The 17,232-nt window shown below is 37.3% G+C and overlaps 2 protein-coding genes across 6 annotated transcripts; both read right to left on the bottom strand.

The window, feature by feature from the left end:
- Positions 1-1,552: 1,552 nt before the first annotated feature.
- LOC144565388 (transducin family protein / WD-40 repeat family protein) lies at positions 1,553-9,336 on the bottom strand. The gene is made up of 12 exons (XM_078315127.1): positions 8,926-9,336; positions 7,160-8,235; positions 6,464-6,640; positions 5,771-5,884; positions 4,897-5,001; positions 4,682-4,816; positions 4,542-4,597; positions 3,981-4,086; positions 3,451-3,567; positions 3,082-3,208; positions 2,511-2,641; positions 1,553-2,089 (listed from the first exon to the last, which is right to left on the bottom strand). Exons 1-12 carry the CDS (start codon positions 9,218-9,220, stop codon positions 1,664-1,666), a joined length of 2,865 nt encoding a protein of 954 aa, XP_078171253.1. The 5' UTR covers positions 9,221-9,336; the 3' UTR covers positions 1,553-1,663.
- Positions 9,337-12,639: 3,303 nt separating this feature from the next.
- Positions 12,640-16,237, bottom strand: LOC144565178 (WPP domain-interacting tail-anchored protein 1-like). 5 transcript variants are annotated; one of them, XM_078314853.1, is made up of 5 exons: positions 15,712-16,204; positions 14,732-15,129; positions 14,279-14,689; positions 13,831-13,959; positions 12,640-13,048 (listed from the first exon to the last, which is right to left on the bottom strand). In XM_078314853.1, exons 1-5 carry the CDS (start codon positions 16,121-16,123, stop codon positions 12,854-12,856), a joined length of 1,545 nt encoding a protein of 514 aa, XP_078170979.1. In that variant the 5' UTR covers positions 16,124-16,204; the 3' UTR covers positions 12,640-12,853. The 5 variants fall into 5 exon arrangements, with proteins under 5 accessions (XP_078170979.1, XP_078170981.1, XP_078170978.1 ...); XM_078314855.1 differs by having other exon boundaries at positions 12,640-13,066; positions 14,279-15,129; positions 15,724-16,237; XM_078314852.1 differs by having other exon boundaries at positions 14,279-15,129; positions 15,724-16,237.
- Positions 16,238-17,232: the final 995 nt, after the last annotated feature.

Genomic DNA, 17,232 nt, shown 5'->3' with positions numbered 1-17,232 from the left:
TTTTTTGTGGGACTGAATTATTCTCGAATTATACCTGAACTATTTCCAAATCACAAATTTTTGACCCGTCGAATAGAACCACAATAATTAGTTTGTCATTATGGCCGTGTTGAGTGTTCCATTGCTACAGAGAATCAGCCATAGAAAATCCAATTACTGTGGTGAGCATGTCCACGTCAGACCATAGAAAATCTAATTACTGTGGGGAGCAGTGTCCACGTCAGATCATCGCTCTCTTGGTCTCTTGGATTGAGTAAAAGATAGGCATTCAAAATCAAACTAGTCCTTATCCAAGCTGCCACATCAGCTCAATTCAATTTCCAATCCAGCTCCATATATAGAACTCCCAGTCGATCTTATCAAATCTCTCCTTTCCTACTTCCGCTAGCACTGCACTGATATACAAAAATAACACACAGCAACAAAGCATCTCCAATGGCGTCTAACTATAGATATGGCATAGATGAAGAATCCGACTGGATCACCGCACGCTTAATGCTCTTCTCAGCACTTGGCCAGAACCCTTATGTGGCGATGAACTGTGAAGATGAAGAAGTGTTTGACATACCCGACTGGGCCCCGTCTAGTTCGGCTCCAGCACCTGTCTTTTCAGAGGACAGTTGCCGTACTAGGCCTGCGGCCAGATCAGCTGTCGCCGGTCTGCACGCGACAATTCGGTCAGAAGGGGATCCACACAAGAGCCAGGCCCCCTGTGCAGTGTGCAAGGAGGAGATCAATATTGGCGAGAGGATCACTGCATTACCATGTACACACTGTTATCATCAGGATTGCATCATACCGTGGTTGAATGTGCGCAACACGTGCCCCTTGTGCCGGTACGAACTGCCGTCCAATGATGATCCCGGCTGTGAGAAATGCTAGGATTGAAGACGAGATTTGGCACTTATTGATGGGGCTAGATCAAATAAGGTCTCGCTACGAGTTTTGACAGATAATTTCTCTACAAAGACGGAGGAACTCGAAGTTTGGGGCTAGATCAAATAAGGTCTCGCTACGAGTTTTGACAGATAATTTCTCTACAAAGACGGAGGAACTCGAAGTTTGGAATAAGTACGCCCAGCGATTCAATTCAACTTGAGAGAATGAAATCGGTTGAATTGACACACTTTCTTTTTTGGCTATGAGAAAAGGAGTTCGAAATGTATAGGTTTGTGTTGGAACTTCATATAGTTTACTGTGTACCAAGTTCAAGTGTAACAGATTTTTTCTTACGATAATTACTGAATCATTAATATATCAAAAAAAAGATAATTACTGAATCATTTAAAATTCGTTTTCTTATAGTTATATATAGTTTGATCCAATTTTAAAATAATCAGTTCCAATCATCAATCGATTGCTCTCTGTATTAGCGCAAGCCCATTTTGCCAGTATGGCAAATGATTTTTGTTCCGACTGATATCATTTCTTTAATTAAAAACCAATCTGATGGTAGAAATACTAACGCCGTTTTTAATTGCAACCCAACTTCACCAAAACAAATAATAATAGCAGCGCCTGTTGCAAATCGTACGCGCTTAAGCAAATAAAAAATTATGGCATATCTAAAACTATTTTCACGAGAATTGAAAAAGTCTCGTAAACAAGTAATTACAATAGGAATTAGTAAAAAATAATTAGCACCCTAAATTCCCTCAATTTATTAAACCTTCTTAAACCTGGCAAAAGGATTTATGGGCACTTTTAACTCGGCCTGCTGTTTCACATTTCCCGTTGAACTAGAACTGCCCTCCTTTCCAGGAATTTCACTTGTGGCATTGCCTTTTGTCTTGACAAACGTTGCCAGTTTCTCCAATTTGCTCCCGACTTTCCTCTCTTTTGAAATATCTTCTCCTTCCACGAGGTTATCTCGGGGCGAAGTGTGAGTTTTGACCAATTTCAGGGTTTCTGTTGCTGGTGATGACTTGATTTTTGATTTAATGGTGTTTTGTGTTCCGTTGTTGAAATCTGGAGTACACTCCATCATGGGAGACAAACTGTTTCGCGGTTGAATGCTGTTTGTTGTTCTACCGTTGGATCTGACAATTGGGATTGGTTCGGGTGTCTTTAAGTCCTCTAACATCCTTTCCTGCGAAAAAAGAATCCAAAGTAAAAGATACCAAAAATATATTTTTTTTTCATAACCAGTTGTACATCACATATCCAGCAACTGCAAGCACAGCAATTAGTAGGTACATCCATAGAGGTCGTAAAGGACAGGGAAATTCAGATGATTGTACAGTAATATGCCAAGGACTATAGCATCACGCATCTACCACATCTGTTGTAACATTACTGAAACATGCCAATACCATATCAGATCACCCCACAATTTATTTTACTGTTTTCTGGCTGTACCCTATTCCGCTTCATATCCACAAATGCAGAACAATTTTAGCAGAGGGTTTTATGTGAATTTCCCTTCGGGTGTATAGTTCGATACTTTCTTTTGCACAATATGCACGACTTTCTGATGCTCTTTAAGGGCTTTTAAAAGATGATTAACTAACCTCAAGAATGGCACTGAACTTCTCTTGCAATATGGGCAGCTTAGATGCCGTTACAATTGTTATTGCACCTTTTAATGATTTCTGGGTGCTAAGCAACCTAGCTAGCTCTGTAGCCCGCACCAGCCTATCACCTTCAAACAAACAATTTAATCAATAAAATGTAAAATATATAAAAAAGAAAAAAAAATAATTCATTGCCTTCACGGCCCTTTTTGTTTATCTAACAAAATTTTCTTCGTTGGTCTGGTGCTTGATTGTGCATCTGAGGGTAATCCAAGACTGAATAATTATTAATTATTGTTGTGCAATAGAAGTGTTGGTTAATTTTTCTTTAGGTGGACTTTGTTGCGTTGCTTTCTATTCGATGAACCATGAATGTGTACTTCACTCTTTCCAGGAGTTTGCTCAATTTTCTACCCCTAAGCTTTTTGTTGAACAGGCAAATTAACAAAGAAGATATGTTGGTTATTCACAGAATCACAGGAAATGGCAAAGGTTAAATGCAATTTGCAAGCACAAAAAAGAAAGAAAGAATGTGCCATTTGCAATAATACACTTAATTGATACTTACTATGACAACAGCTAGCAATTAATTTCAAGATGCATCGATCGAGTTTTACTTCTAAGGTGAATGCCTCATCATCCAAGGCTGTCACATCTAGGCTGCATGCTTCCATATCTTTTATTTTCTTTCTTATCTGAGATTCATGCATTTTAAATATCAATACTCTATTTATTCAAATAATCTCATTATGCCCCAACAATATATCTAAATATCATGCATTCCCATAGGGCCCACCAAAATAGGAACTATCACGGAGACTTAATATCCTAAATTCTTAAAAGTTAACCAAATGACTTCTCTAGCTCAGTTTTGTGAAAAAAAAAGGACACACAGTCCAGAGGCACATGCATCGACCTGCAAAAAGATTGTTTTTACCTCAGAAAGTTGGAGATTGTTGATCATAAACTCATTTTCAAGCTCATCGGCCCCCAAATCAGAAGATGCTATTGGGGATGAAAAATCGAGTATGGTCAGCACTGGCTTAGGCATCACCTGAAAAAAGCAAACCATGCCTATTTAACCATTCAATTTTCTGGTTGATCCGTTATGCCCAAGTTTGGCTGCATTGATCATAATGTACCCCATATTTTGCAATTACAGACCAGCACTAATAATACACTCACTTTCGTTACCTTAAGATCAGATTGTTATGGTCCCAAAGTTTTTACCAATAGGAGTTGCCCCAACAGTATACAAGTTCAATTTTTTTTTTTTGCCATTGAAAGGTCCACTAACCATCCAGTCTAAACAAACTCAAGTAATCCAAAATCATTCATTTCAGACACCAAGTGACAAGAAGACAAAAAGAGAGAAGCTTTAAATTGATCAACCAGTAGTGACACCATCACAGGTGGGACCATATTATATTAACCTACTCAATGGCTTTTACCAGTAAATAAACTTACAGAAGGATAGGATTCAGGTGATTTGCAGACTACACAAAAAAGTTTTGTTGCATTCAACCCAACAATCCAGTAATTCTCATCTTCTGATTTCCTAGCTTTGTCAACACTGCACAAGTAGCATACAAATCCTTATTCCTAGTATCATTATGCCCCTGCTTTTGTTTTTTTTCACAAAAAAAAAGCTCTATGCTACCAATTTCATTGCAAAATGAAACAATAGATACAAGGACCCAAAACAGAAACAACCCTAAAAAAAAAAACAGATGAGCAATGCCTTCAGCTAAATGAAACTATCATCAACATCTCACCCCCTTTCACCCTCACCTACTGGCAACACCATATCCGTACCACTTGTACCAATATTAAGCTGCATGCTCCTATATTTTTGCATTAGCATGCAGGATTGTTCTATGAATATATACAATCCTTCAATTGGTAAACATAAAATAGATCAAATGTATGCTTCCACAACATTTGATAAAAAGTTAAGCTTCCTTTTCACTAAGGTAAAATGTCATCTCTTGGCAGAGTAGAATGATTTATGTTTAAAGCTGTGATTACCTGAACACTGGAAGCCAAGAACCACCAAATTGGTCACTATATACTCGCAAGATTCCCTGAAAGCCATAAGTATTAAAATAAATCACAACACCAACACAGGAAGAACAACAATGGCAATAGCAATGATAAAGTTTATTGACCTTGGAGTCGAAAGAACAAATTCGGCCATCTTCACTAAACCCAAGCCATGTCAGATGGGAAGATAGAGTCAAGGGAAGACGACAGCTTATGGTTTGTGTTGAGTGCCTTATGTTAAAAACTTTCATCTCAAGTACCTGAACAAAAATATTTCAACTCAAAATTCCAAATGTACGAGAATATATTAAAAAAAACTAGCATGCTCAACCAACTAGACCTGTTCTCCAGAGGAAAGGCAATCAGAAGCATGAGTCACAACTGCCAAGAGATCTTCAAATCCTGCAAGCGTGACTACTGGGCCATTTACAGAAAGGATATGCATCTACAAGAAAGATAAATAATACATACAATATATGTTAAGCACTAAGACTTAAATGCATTCATCATATAATTTATTTAGGCATGAATATTAGTTAGGTAAGGGTATTGCCACATATAGACTATCTATCGCACAAACAAATGTTCTATGGTACAGTTTCCAGCTTTTATCAGTTAATTCTGCAAATACACAAGCTGCAGAAATAGTTTTTCGTTTAAGGTTAGTGGGTGAAATGCTGGCTAACAATGCCATTAAATTACAATAACAAAGAAGTTGTATGTTGTCCTATTACAAGGAAAAATGTTGTATGTTATATGTGAGCGGGCACATCTTACAGCAGATCAAATCAGGAGGGTCCCAACAAGTAATCTTTTTTTGTTATTATTTATTTTTATTTTTATTTTGGGGGGTGGGGTGGGGTGGGGAGAGCAAGTTGTTGCAAATCATACACATTGTTTTCCTGTTCATGAAAACAACCAATGTACTCCAAATTTGCAACCAATGTCCAATATCTTTTAGGTTATTAGGAATAACAGAGGTATTAAAATTGCTTGAAATATTTTTGGTTCAGCCAAAGAAAAGAGTCCCCGACTTCCAAATGACTATCAAAATTGCTTGATATATGAGTCCCTGGGAGCCTGTGCCTCGTAAGCCTTCTTAATATACTTCCAGTTTGAACTTTGAAAAATATATTAGAAACCTTTTATCAAACATGGCGACAAATACATTAAGACTTTCAATATAGCGTGCATAAAAAAAAGTGAGGAAAAACCTGCAAACCGCCTTCAGTGAAAATGCGAAGAAAATTGAAGCTAGTAACAGCAGCTACCCAATTTTTACCTAGCGCGACAGCCTTTACCTCTTCTAACTCAAATCTCATTGACCACTGGAAAAGGAAATTCGGTATATTATTAAATTATCAGAAACAATTAAACCAAATAATATTATAAATCAGAAGCAAACCAGCTTCAAGGTCCTTATTGGCATCCTCTTTTCTTAATTTGTTGGTTCAAGTTGCATAAGATAGGATAAACTGAGAACTCATTAAGGTTTACTTGTATAAACAAGGGTTAGCTACATAAATTTAATAATGCCTAACTGTAACTTAAGCCCAGTACAAGCATAACAGAAAATATCAGTTTCTTATAGCGTGCCATATGAAATTTGCACTACTTGGGTAATACATAAAGGACAGTTTTGCACACATACCAACAACTGAAAAAGACATGTTGTGCCAAACTAGCCCTTTGTTCTTGTTTGTTACGTTAGGGAAGGAGGAATGGTACTTTGGTCATTTTCTGAAGTAAATAGGGAAGGAAGGCACATGGGATAGCTTTTTCACATCTTATTGTCGCACAATTTGCACCCCGTATTTTTGTTAGAAATTACAAGGTATTTCCAGAAATAGGTGAAATGACCTATAGTATATAGGTAGCTCCTGAACCAGAGAGAAAGAGAGAGAGACCTCACTATTGTTAGCCCAGCTACCAAAAGGCCGATACATGAGAGTGCTCATATTCTTTTCTCCCTTGAATGGACTTGCGAGCACACAACCGCTTTCGTTTAATGCAGCCATGGTGAAGCCAAAATAATCGGTCATGGATGGGACCCTTGGGCCTCTTCCTGTGTCATGAAAGTCGACCTACAAGCAGTTTGGCCCGAATTAGTTTTGAGCTGCATAATTGCTGCATTGAGTGTCTTCTCTTTCTTTATTTCTTTTTATGTGTATTTGCAGGGACGCAGGGATGATTTTATCAATTAGAAGCTCAAATATAAAGAAAAATCTGCAAGCAACAAAAGGGTGATTGACACCTACTTGGTTGGGTACCTCTTTTTGAACCAATGGATTTATGAATTTGGGGGCAAAACATAAAGTTAGCACGCAAGCAATAACAGTGTTATTCGATAACACACTGGCTCGGTGTTGTTTTTATCCTTCTTCAATAACTTTTGCCCCAATAGCAAATAAGCATTCTAGGAGAAATCTGAAGCTCCATTAGATAAAATGTTCAAATAAAAGGTAAACCATTCATAACTATCAACATAACCTAAATATACCCTGCAAAGTTAAGAAAGGTTTTCCATCGTGTTCTTATTTTGATAGGTTCACCCACACATGAAATATTTCCAAAAGATTAGCAAATAAGATCTATCTTCTCACCTCTACATGGGAAAAACCATCATTTTCCAGGGAAGTGACACAACCTAGCAAATTATAGCACAAAAACCGCCTTTTCCCTTGTTCAGTTGGTGTAGACCCCGCCTGAAATGCCTCTTGCATCATCACCCCTCCTCTTTCTCTAGCATCACCATCTCCTCTCTTACTCACATTCTCCTTTCTTCTCTTTCTAGACTCGGTCTCTTGCAGGACCTCTTCCCCTTCATCAAACAAATGTCCCCTCTTTTTCACCTTTTTACTGCTGATGGGAGTGAAATCACCAGCACTTTTCTCGGTGCTATCATCCAAACTTCCTGAATAACAACTAATACCCTTTCCCAGTACTTCATCTTCATCTTCATCTTCAAATAAAGCATTGGATTCATTCAAGACCACACCCTCACTAGGAGACTTCATGCTAATTGGTACCGGGTTCTCCCAAATACCAAACCGACCCATTACATCAATTACTGCCAAGGTATTTCCAACTGGCTTCCAACTCAGCCCACAGACTCTCTCCTCAAACTTTTGCCTCTCTATATCTTGCTTCAAGTCAACATCCCAAATTAAAACCTGCTTATCTAACCCTGAAGTCGCTAAGTATTTGCCGTTTGGGGACCAACAAAATGAGCAAACTGATTTTTCATGGTCGCCCTTCAAATTAAACAATTTCTCGCTAGTATCCCTGTCATACATGACTACATCATTTCTCAATCCTGGTACAGCTAGCATCTCACCATCAGGTCGCCAGCTTATAGTATTTAAAACTGATGAATCAGAGTTATGATTTGGGGCTATGGATTTGAGAGTGTGTACCGCTTTACCAGTACTGAGTTCCCAGTAAATAACAGTACCAAAGGAATCAATTGAGGCAAGGTAATCGTTTTTGGGGTCAAAGGAGAGCCCAGTGACCGGACCTTTGTGGCCCTTGAGAACTCTTGAGATAGTCAAATCAATAGTTGAGATTAATTTGATGCCATCATCATCTCCAGCCGCAGCAAGGAGAGTCCCAGATTTGTTGAAGGCTAGGGATTTTATTGGAAGCGTGAAGCGAGTCACATTGCCCTGAAATGCTCCTCCTAAAGGGTTACAAAATCTAAAGAAGTTAGAGAGTGAAATAGTGTAAATCAAGGATAATGTATCATGACAGACACGTAAGTTCCAAAAGTTTGGCCACATATGTATGCTTAAGCTTTTGTAAGTAACTGCCTTTATAGAAAATCTCAATTGGACAGAGAAAGGTTTAAAAAAAAATCCTATATGAAAATAAAACAAGATTATAAGATTGAAGATCTGACTACACACGGGTGGATCTACATTCATTCATAGGGGTGCTAAACCACCCCTGTGATTTTAAAATTTTGATTATGTAATTGAATTTTTTTTTTTTTTTTTTTTTTTATACAGTCCAGCCCTTTCATAAATTATCAAATGTTTACTTGTGACCTAGTGATTAGAACTCTATTTTGTAGTTGTAGACACTTGGGAACCCAAATCCCAGCCACAATGTATTGTGCATTTTCTAGTTCCGCCCCTGACTACACGTGCTCGCAAAGAGTACTATCAAACAATAGAGAGAGGGAAAAAGACAGACAATCAGGAAAAGAAAACCTAAAAAACAAGGGTACCCTCCGACCCGTACCAGTGGTACTCTGCTAAATTCGTGTGGAGGCACCAATACAAGTCGCACACAGGAAGAAAAATAATAAATTAATCAAGCAGATAAGAATTTGAGGCGAAGAAAAGGAAAAAAGAAAAAGCAAGTTCACCTGGGAAACTACATAGTTTGACCGAGTGGTCAATGGAGCCTGACGCAAGTGGACCCGACGTGGGCCCTAGAGCAATTGCGGTGACTCCTTCCTTGTGGTGTCGGAGAACCACCGGTGTACTTACCACCCCGGCGCCGGAACGACCAGGTGCAGGCGCTGACATATCGTGAATCAGCACCTCCGTGTCGGAAGCACAGCTCGTTGCCAGGTGGCACCCGTCGTGGGCCCACACGACGGAGCATGTCACTGGTGTGTCCGACTTGTGCGCTTCTTTCAGCTTCAGCAATCTACCCATGGGGTTGATTTTCCTTTTTCTTTGGTGACCGTAAAATTCACCTCTTTAGCCTTGCTTTGAGCCTTTTCTTTTGCGGTTTGATCTGAGATTGGGATTTGGTACTTTTAATAGGGTTTGGGGCGTGAAGAAAAATTGGCGGGAAAATACATTGGGCCGAGGTTTAGGGGAAACCGGGAAAGGATTGAAGGAATGGGAGTTCATATCCTCTGAGATAACATAATATTTTTGTTTAGATCCGGACCATCAGAATCCGAGTCGATCTGTAGGCAGAATGCACGGGGCCTTTAATACCCGTGTGGATTCTGATCGGACGGTCTGGATCCAAACATAATTCCACTGTAACTTCTGTTACCTTGGGTGATATGAATTCAAGGGATGGATGAGAAGGCTTCCGCGGCTTTGATCCGGCCGTTAGATCTCCCCAAAATGCTCGTGCGTTTATAATCAGATTGTCCCATACTCCCATGACCACCTTGTATATTTTTTTTTTTCCGTAGTAAGGATCGACTGTCAGGTAGGTGCAATGATTTAAAATGCGGATGCATGATTCACATATGCTTATGTAGTGGTTTTTTTGCATACAAAATCTCATACAGTTAAGTTTAAGTATATATACAGTTACATATGAACTTAAAAAAAGTTTAAAAATTATTTTGCGGTGGAGAAAGAGTATAAATCATTAGACTAAACAAGTTTTTAGATATAAATTAGTTTTATTTTATTGATATTTCTTTAACAAACTATAGTAAAACTGCATATGTGTTTCTGCATACAAATTTGCACATATAATGTGCAGTGATCTTTCACTTGTATAAACAAAATTGCATTTTACAACATTGGGTAACATTGGGTAAGTGTAACACATAAGCTTACCAGTTTGCACTAAAAACGGTTAGCGAAACTTGTGAGAAAAGCACTTCGCATGAGATTTGTCTTCGTATGTTGAAATTGACTGTAATCTGTACAGTATATCAAAATAATTAGTTTACTAACTATCGTCTGGAATGATTATCTGGCAGACTGGCACTCATTCGAACGTTGTCGTAAATTTTGATGTGCACATTATAATTTGTGCACACTAATTTAAGATATATTCATATTCGTACGCATGATGATTAAAAAGTCTCTTTTATTCATGCTTCTTTCCGGCAGCTGAGATTAACGCCTTCTCTTCGTTGTTCGAATTGATCTTAGATTGTTGGATTTATTGTTTGTATTACAACAACTTCAAACGGAGGGTAGATTGAGCAGATTATACGGACTCTCTTTAATATTATGCCAATGAATTCTTGCAATAGAAAATTTGATTGCAGTCATCAGATTTAAATTCAAATTATTCTTTTCTAATTAATTGAAATGAAACTTTTCTTTGTTTCATTCCAATACATAATTTTGAGAGTGAGTCTATGGTACTATGCATATTACGATTTGGCACCGTGCTACGGCTCTATATTCGAGTTTTCAAATCCTAACGGTCGATCCGAACCGTTCATCTTGTTCTCCATATTAATATGTATTTGAAGGCCAAATTTTACATTTTTTGAAATTTTTTTACTATTTTTTTATATTTATTGAAAATCACTGTTTTTGGATGGTCCAGAATTTTCAGATCAAGTGATTTTCTAAATATCTAAAAAAATAGTAACAAAATTTCAAAAAATGTAAAATTTGGTCTCCAAACACATATTAATATGGAGAACAAGATGAACGGTTCGGATCGACCGTTAGGATTTGAAAACTCGAATATAGAACCGTAGCACGGTAACAACCCGTGATATGCATAGTACCATAGACTCACTCTAATTTTGATATATTTTAACAAGTTAAGAAATCACAATTTACGTGTTTAATATTTAAATTTTATTTTGTATAAGATCAATACATTGAAAAATTATCTAGTCATTTATATTTGTTTCAACAACTTTTAATTGATTCTATACAAAGATAAATTCAAAATATTGTATACTTTGAATGCAGACACTTGATTTATTAAGCAGACCAGAATACTTCAAGCTCGTCATTCGAAGCCAATCTAGTTGATACCAATTAAGTCCGAGATCACACCTGCTTTACTCTTAGCACTCTGCCTGTTCTGTTGGTCAAACCATATCAATGTTTCCATTATTTGTCATTATTTTGGGATTAAAGCAGGCTCTAACTCTTTTAGCTCAATTAATCACCCTTTAATCAGAATCAATACTTATTGAAGTATAATGCAATTGAATTCAAATGAATTTCTGTGCTGTTATCAGCCTTTCATTAAGAAAAAAAATCAAATGAATTTATAAGGAATTCATTTTTTTAGGGAAAATTGGTTATTTGCCACTTCAAAATTTTCAAATTTGAAAAATGTCATTCCGAAATTTGAAATTGTAATAATGTCACTCTAAACTTCATTAATTTTTAATTTTGCCACTCTAAATAATCAATGACTAAAATACACTCCCCTCTTCTCCTGTCTCCTCTTTTTCTTTATATTCTCCTCCCATAGTCATGGCCATGTCGAAAATGAAAAAAAGAAGCTCTCAAATTATAATTAGAAAAATGGTTTGTAATAATTAAGACCGTTTTGTATTTGTGCCTTCGTTTCACTAATAATCATTATTAAGAAAACGTGAATTATGTACATGTGGTGGGTGAGATAGGTGGGAAGTACTCGGACACCCTGTATATGATTTTCTAAAAAAAAATAATGATCTAGTTTTAGAGTGCACTGAACAAATTCCTAAAATAAGCTAAAATAAACCCATTTGACCGCACCTTTAATTAAGAGGCTAATAATTAAGGCAGCTAGCACTTGTTTTGGTTGAGCATGCATAAATTAACCAAAAGAATATGCAATCAGACAATTCAGAATATATCTGTTTAGTTTATTAGAGGCAACTAATAATTCAAAAACTTCACAGACAAAACAAAAACAAGAAATGAAGAATAATGACAAAATTGCTGATTATCTTATGAAGAAAGGGAAGCTTCTTTTTTAATTTTATGTTTTATAATTTGAGAGTTTTTTTTTTTTTCATTTTCGATATAACCATGATCATGAAAAGATAATATAAAGAAGAAGAGGAGGCAGAAGAAGGAAGGATATTTTAGTTATTAATTATTTGGAGTAATAAAATTAAAAATTAATGAAGTTTAGAGCGACATTATTACAATTTCAAATTTTCGAATAACATTTTTCAAATTTGAAGGTTTTGGAGTGACAAATAATCAATTTTCCCTTTTTTTTTATATCGGAAATCAGGACTTACTGAAGCACAAGTTTATTCTCGTTCGGAATCAATGTTCATTGAAGTCGTGCTTCACGTAAAATTCCGCCATGCAGTTGTTCCGGGGTTGGAACATAAAATAAAATACACTTAGTTTTTTGGCTCAATCATATAAAAAAAAATTGGCTCAAATACAGACAGCAACAATACAGCTACAATAAAAAGCTTAAAAATGCCAGAGAGGGTTATCACTAACAAAAGGACAAAAATTCAACGTCCTGGCTCCTAAAATACCAAAGTAAAAGCAAACAAGGAAACACTGATAAGCACTAATACAAAAACTATATAAGCCAAAACTATATTGTAAATTTACTATGTTACAAAAATGCTAACACAAAACTAGAAACAAAAAGGAACACACTTATTGATACATTATGTAGATAATAGAGGAGACTAGAACCACAAGTAAAGCCAACAAAAGGTACTTCCAGCTGGGAATTGCCGGCTTAATATCTCTGACGGATTCGAGCCTGAAATCAGTATGAGATTTTTCATCAGCTGGCATACTTCTCTCTGTTTCAACCTCGCTAATCATCTCTGTTGCAGCTGAATTTACCTAATAAAAGGCAGAAGGCTGTAAAAAAAGGGTCATGGCAAGCATCATAATTTCAGTTAACACATGCAATCTTTCTCTAGTAACCCTCAATTATCAAATTATTTTCCAACTTAATTCAATTGTTACTCCAACCCACAATCTCGTCTCTAGTAACCCTCAATAGTCAAATTAAGTTCCAACTTAATTTAATTGTTACTCCAACTTTTGAGTTCAAACACAAACATGATGAGGAAATTCAAACAAAAATAAAAGCACTTTCCATCAGTCGGTCAGATAAATACCATAATATCAGGTGAATTAGCTTGTGCTAGGACCTGACTGAAAGTGTTGGAAACTCGGGGAGTGATGAGTAAAGATGCATAAACAATGAAGGAAGGTATTAAATCCTGGAAATATATAAAGCTGACATTTAAAGGACAACATTTGCACTATTTCTTCACCACGGCTGGTGCACGTACTGGTTTTCCCCAACAGCGGCATTAGCTTTGAGTACTCACTGATCAAACAGCCTCACCATTTTTCTCTTATTCTATTTTTGCCTCACCACTATACCTCCTTTGGTGTATACACCGTGACTGTGCCATCAAGGGCTTAGTTGGAGCACCATTTCACAATTACACACAATTGGTTTAACCCGGGTCTTAATGCTTAGACTCAGGAAAGCAACTAAACAGATACCACCAGTCAGGACCAGAGCCAAGATTCAAACCCAAAAAACATATAATAAACTAATAAATAGATGGAGAAATCAAAATAACTTTAAAAAAGAAAGAAAAACTCGCCTTAGTAGGGGTAGCAGATTCATTTAATGATTCCACATTGGGACTCTCAAATGCATTTTTGTTGTGAGCTCCATTCTTTTTCTTATATTTCTGTGCCATAACTTTATTTTTCTTCGAAAGTGTTGCAACCTACAAAAAAAAATATAGGAAAGGTCCATCGAATGCAATTTTTCAACATGAATTAGAAAAACAACAATTAATTGCATGTTTTGCTATTTGACTGGTACCTTCCCAAATCCATACCTGCTGGTATTAGACTCTGTACCACACCAGATGGGGATCACCAACTCGGCGGATATACACAACACCGTGCTGGTTTAGTACATATATACCCGTATTGCACCACACAGGTCTGGTACTGCTATGTACATGCTGTATAACAGGCCTTGTGCAGAAATGCATTAAAAATTGAATCACAAAGTTTTGGAAAGAAATCCAAGAACCTAACCTGTAAATGCAGACGCTCCCTCTCCAAAGCAAGCTTAGAAACAAGGTCTGCTATAATCTTGGCTTTGATACCAATATCCCTTGCAGTGCTAGCCTTTATACTATTCATCTCCTCCAGAGATCTCTCTAGCATCTCAACCTTAGACCTCAAAAATCCTACTTCTTCGTTGAGCTCAGCATTCGTCTCAGTCAACCCAGTACACCTGGTCTCTGCCTTGTCAGCCCTCGTTTCTGCCTTTGCAATCTTCCCCTTCAAATCCCTGATCAAAGTATCCATGTCTGACACTGTGCAATTTAGCATATTTTCATTCTCCTTTACAGCCTCAAGTGCTGCATTCGAATGCTCCAGCTGGTTCTCCAAATCCTTCACCTTCCTCTCTAATTTTATATTATTTTCCATCTGCTCACCAAGCTTTCCACTCAGCTCAGCGCACTTTATTTCCATTTTGGAAACCTTTCCACTCAGATCATCAATTTTGTTTTCCCTTTCACGCAGCCCGTTCTCTAGTAACTGAACTTTGAGTAGGTTCACTTGTTCCGCAGAATTCAACTTGGCCACTATATCCTTGGAAGTACACAAATGCAAATCAGAAGTGGTTTCAGCCACAAAAGCTTTAGCGAGAAGTGATTCTACTGACTTTTCAAGAAAGTGTGATTCCCTTTCGACTTTTCTAAGTTTAAATTTAAGGTCATCCTCTATGGATTTGGCTTCACTGAGCTTTTCCTCAAGGTCGAGTTCTCTTGCAATTGATTTCTCGAGCATCTGTAACACTTTCCTTTGTTTTCGAGGAGAGAGAATTTTGCCCTCAAGTGACAGGTGGCCCGAGTCAGGTGAGCTTACCTCACTAGAGCCTGCATTTAGATACACTGAATTAGGACATACTATCTCTTTTTCAGAAAAAAATGAAGATTGGCTCCGGAAATAGCATTCACTGACAGGTGATTACACTTTTAGCAATAGTCAGGTATAGTCGATCCATATGCAATTTTCCCAAACTTATCCTGGTATAACCATAATGAAATATAACTAAGCTTAAATGTGACCCACTAGATTAAGTGCCAATGATGCAATCTACTTTGGCTTAATTTAGTACATTCCCTCTTTATCAAAAAAATAACTTCACAATCATCTCTCAATTTAACATGTCTTCTTAATTAACCCCAGATTGAGTATCTGGGACTCAAAATTAGCACCAACCTATGCCCAAATTTTGATTGCAATGAGCATCAATTTATTAGGAGTTCAGTTAACCTAATAATCTGGCATTAAAATGGGAAGACAGCAAATAATAGCTTCAAACTGGCAAAAGTGATAGCAAAACCCATAGTAGTACCATTGTTACATGGTCCCTATCAGTACCAATCATTGCTAAAGTAATATGTACTCCATAATGATAATACTTGTATCAAGCATTATACTAGTTGCAAGCTTACGAGATGGATCACCTAGCAAATCTAGGGTTCCCTTGAACTTGGCTGACCCTGCACTGAGATCAGAAAGAAGCTGTTGTAAATCCTCCATGGCAGTCTCCGCTTGCACCATCTTCTCTACCATTGCGTTAGCAGGTTCTTCACCAACAAGGTGATTCTTCACCTCAACTATATCTTCCTTAAGAAATCCTACGAATTCCTCCAACTGTTTCACCTCAGAGTTCAAGTACGCAGATAGTATATCTAATTCAAAAGCCTTTGGCACAGACTCGTTGTCTGGTAAGGAGTCGGTGTCGAGAGAAAGAGAGTCGATCTGGCCTGATCGTGAGGCTACCTCCATTTGAAGTATCTGAAGGTTCATTACCTTGTCCGAGGAGTAGGCAAGGTCATGCTGTATCCTTGTTATAGTCTCCATGGTTTGTTACAGAGAGAGAGAGAAGGGGGGAGGGAGGGAGATTGGCCGAGTTGATCTGATGAAGGAGAGGGAACAGAGGTCAGAGGTTGGGTGGGGGTAGAGATCGCGAATTCTCTGATACAAGGTAAAGGATTATTTATGGCTGGTACATGACCTGTGGGGTGTAGCAAATTTCTGAACTCGGGACCACATGCACCTCTGTGGCAGATTGGACGACTCTGATATTGTTCAGATCCCCGCAAACTCTCATCTCAAGAGTAAAAACTATAAACCTACCATCATGCATGTAAATCCAGAGTGTAGCGCTGTAAGAAAATAAGCACTTGAGGGCTTAACGGACTGGGCCAGAACTATGGTAATTAGGCGGGATGAAAATATGGGCCGGAAACGGTATCAGTATGACAGCAAATAAAAGTACAACACGCTGTTCAAATTTAATGACTCAGTTGTAGGGGTGAAAATGATAAGAATAATATTCCATCCGTATTCGAAAATTTAGATGCTGAATATCATGCTGATATGATTTTATGTTTCAATTATCTGTATTTAAATAGTATCTGAATAGTAGATATATATAATATATTTTAATATATATTATGAAAATTTATGTTATTTATCATTATAATTAGATAAATATTACGAACTTTAATATATTTTAATATTATTTTTATAAATATCTGATCTGATTTGGATCTGTATCTGTATCCATTTGATATTTGCTCCGTATTTGTATCCAGAAAAGAAAAAAAAATATATATATAGTTTTACTACTATCCGCTCCTTTTCACCTGGCCATTTTTATTAATAACCCAAAAAAAAACATTTTTTTACCAAAATAACCCCAAATTTTGAGTTTTTTCAGATCTAACCAGACCGCCAGGATCCCTGGCGGTCCAGTATGGATTAATGCAGCGGATCCGAACTCCCCCCCTCTTTCTTCTCTGTTTAGCCCGCACCACAGACAGACCCGCAGACCCGCGAAAAAAAAAAATGGGGCCATGCCACCGCTGAAATACAGTGCCAAGATTTGTACTTGCCATGGCCTGGAGCAATGGTGCCAGATAGTTGTATGAATCCTTCCAACTACCGAATATTCTGCAAATCGCAAG

This window comes from Carex rostrata, chromosome 14 (assembly GCF_964058835.1).
Source record: "Carex rostrata chromosome 14, lpCarRost1.2, whole genome shotgun sequence".
Taxonomy (NCBI): domain Eukaryota; kingdom Viridiplantae; phylum Streptophyta; class Magnoliopsida; order Poales; family Cyperaceae; genus Carex; species Carex rostrata.
The sequence above is the reverse complement of the archived record's forward strand: the minus strand, read 5'-3'. Positions and strand labels throughout refer to the sequence as shown.

What these genes read in the sequence shown, in the direction of transcription:
- LOC144565178 (XM_078314851.1), bottom strand. Translation starts at nt 16,123, where the DNA reads ATGGAGACTATAACAAGGATACAGCATGACCTTGCCTACTCCTCGGAC. An exon ending in GGGAGCGTCTGCATTTACAG is followed by an intron (nt 13,960 to 14,278) that starts GTTAGGTTCTTG and finishes TTTTTTTTGTAG; the next exon opens with GTTGCAACACTTTCGAAGAA. An exon ending in AATCTGCTACCCCTACTAAG is followed by an intron (nt 13,049 to 13,830) that starts GCGAGTTTTTCT and finishes GCCTTTTATTAG; the next exon opens with GTAAATTCAGCTGCAACAGA.
- LOC144565388 (XM_078315127.1), bottom strand. Translation starts at nt 9,220, where the DNA reads ATGGGTAGATTGCTGAAGCTGAAAGAAGCGCACAAGTCGGACACACCA. An exon ending in GCCTTTCCTCTGGAGAACAG is followed by an intron (nt 4,817 to 4,896) that starts GTCTAGTTGGTT and finishes ATTTTTGTTCAG; the next exon opens with GTACTTGAGATGAAAGTTTT. An exon ending in TTTGTTCTTTCGACTCCAAG is followed by an intron (nt 4,598 to 4,681) that starts GTCAATAAACTT and finishes TATGGCTTTCAG; the next exon opens with GGAATCTTGCGAGTATATAG.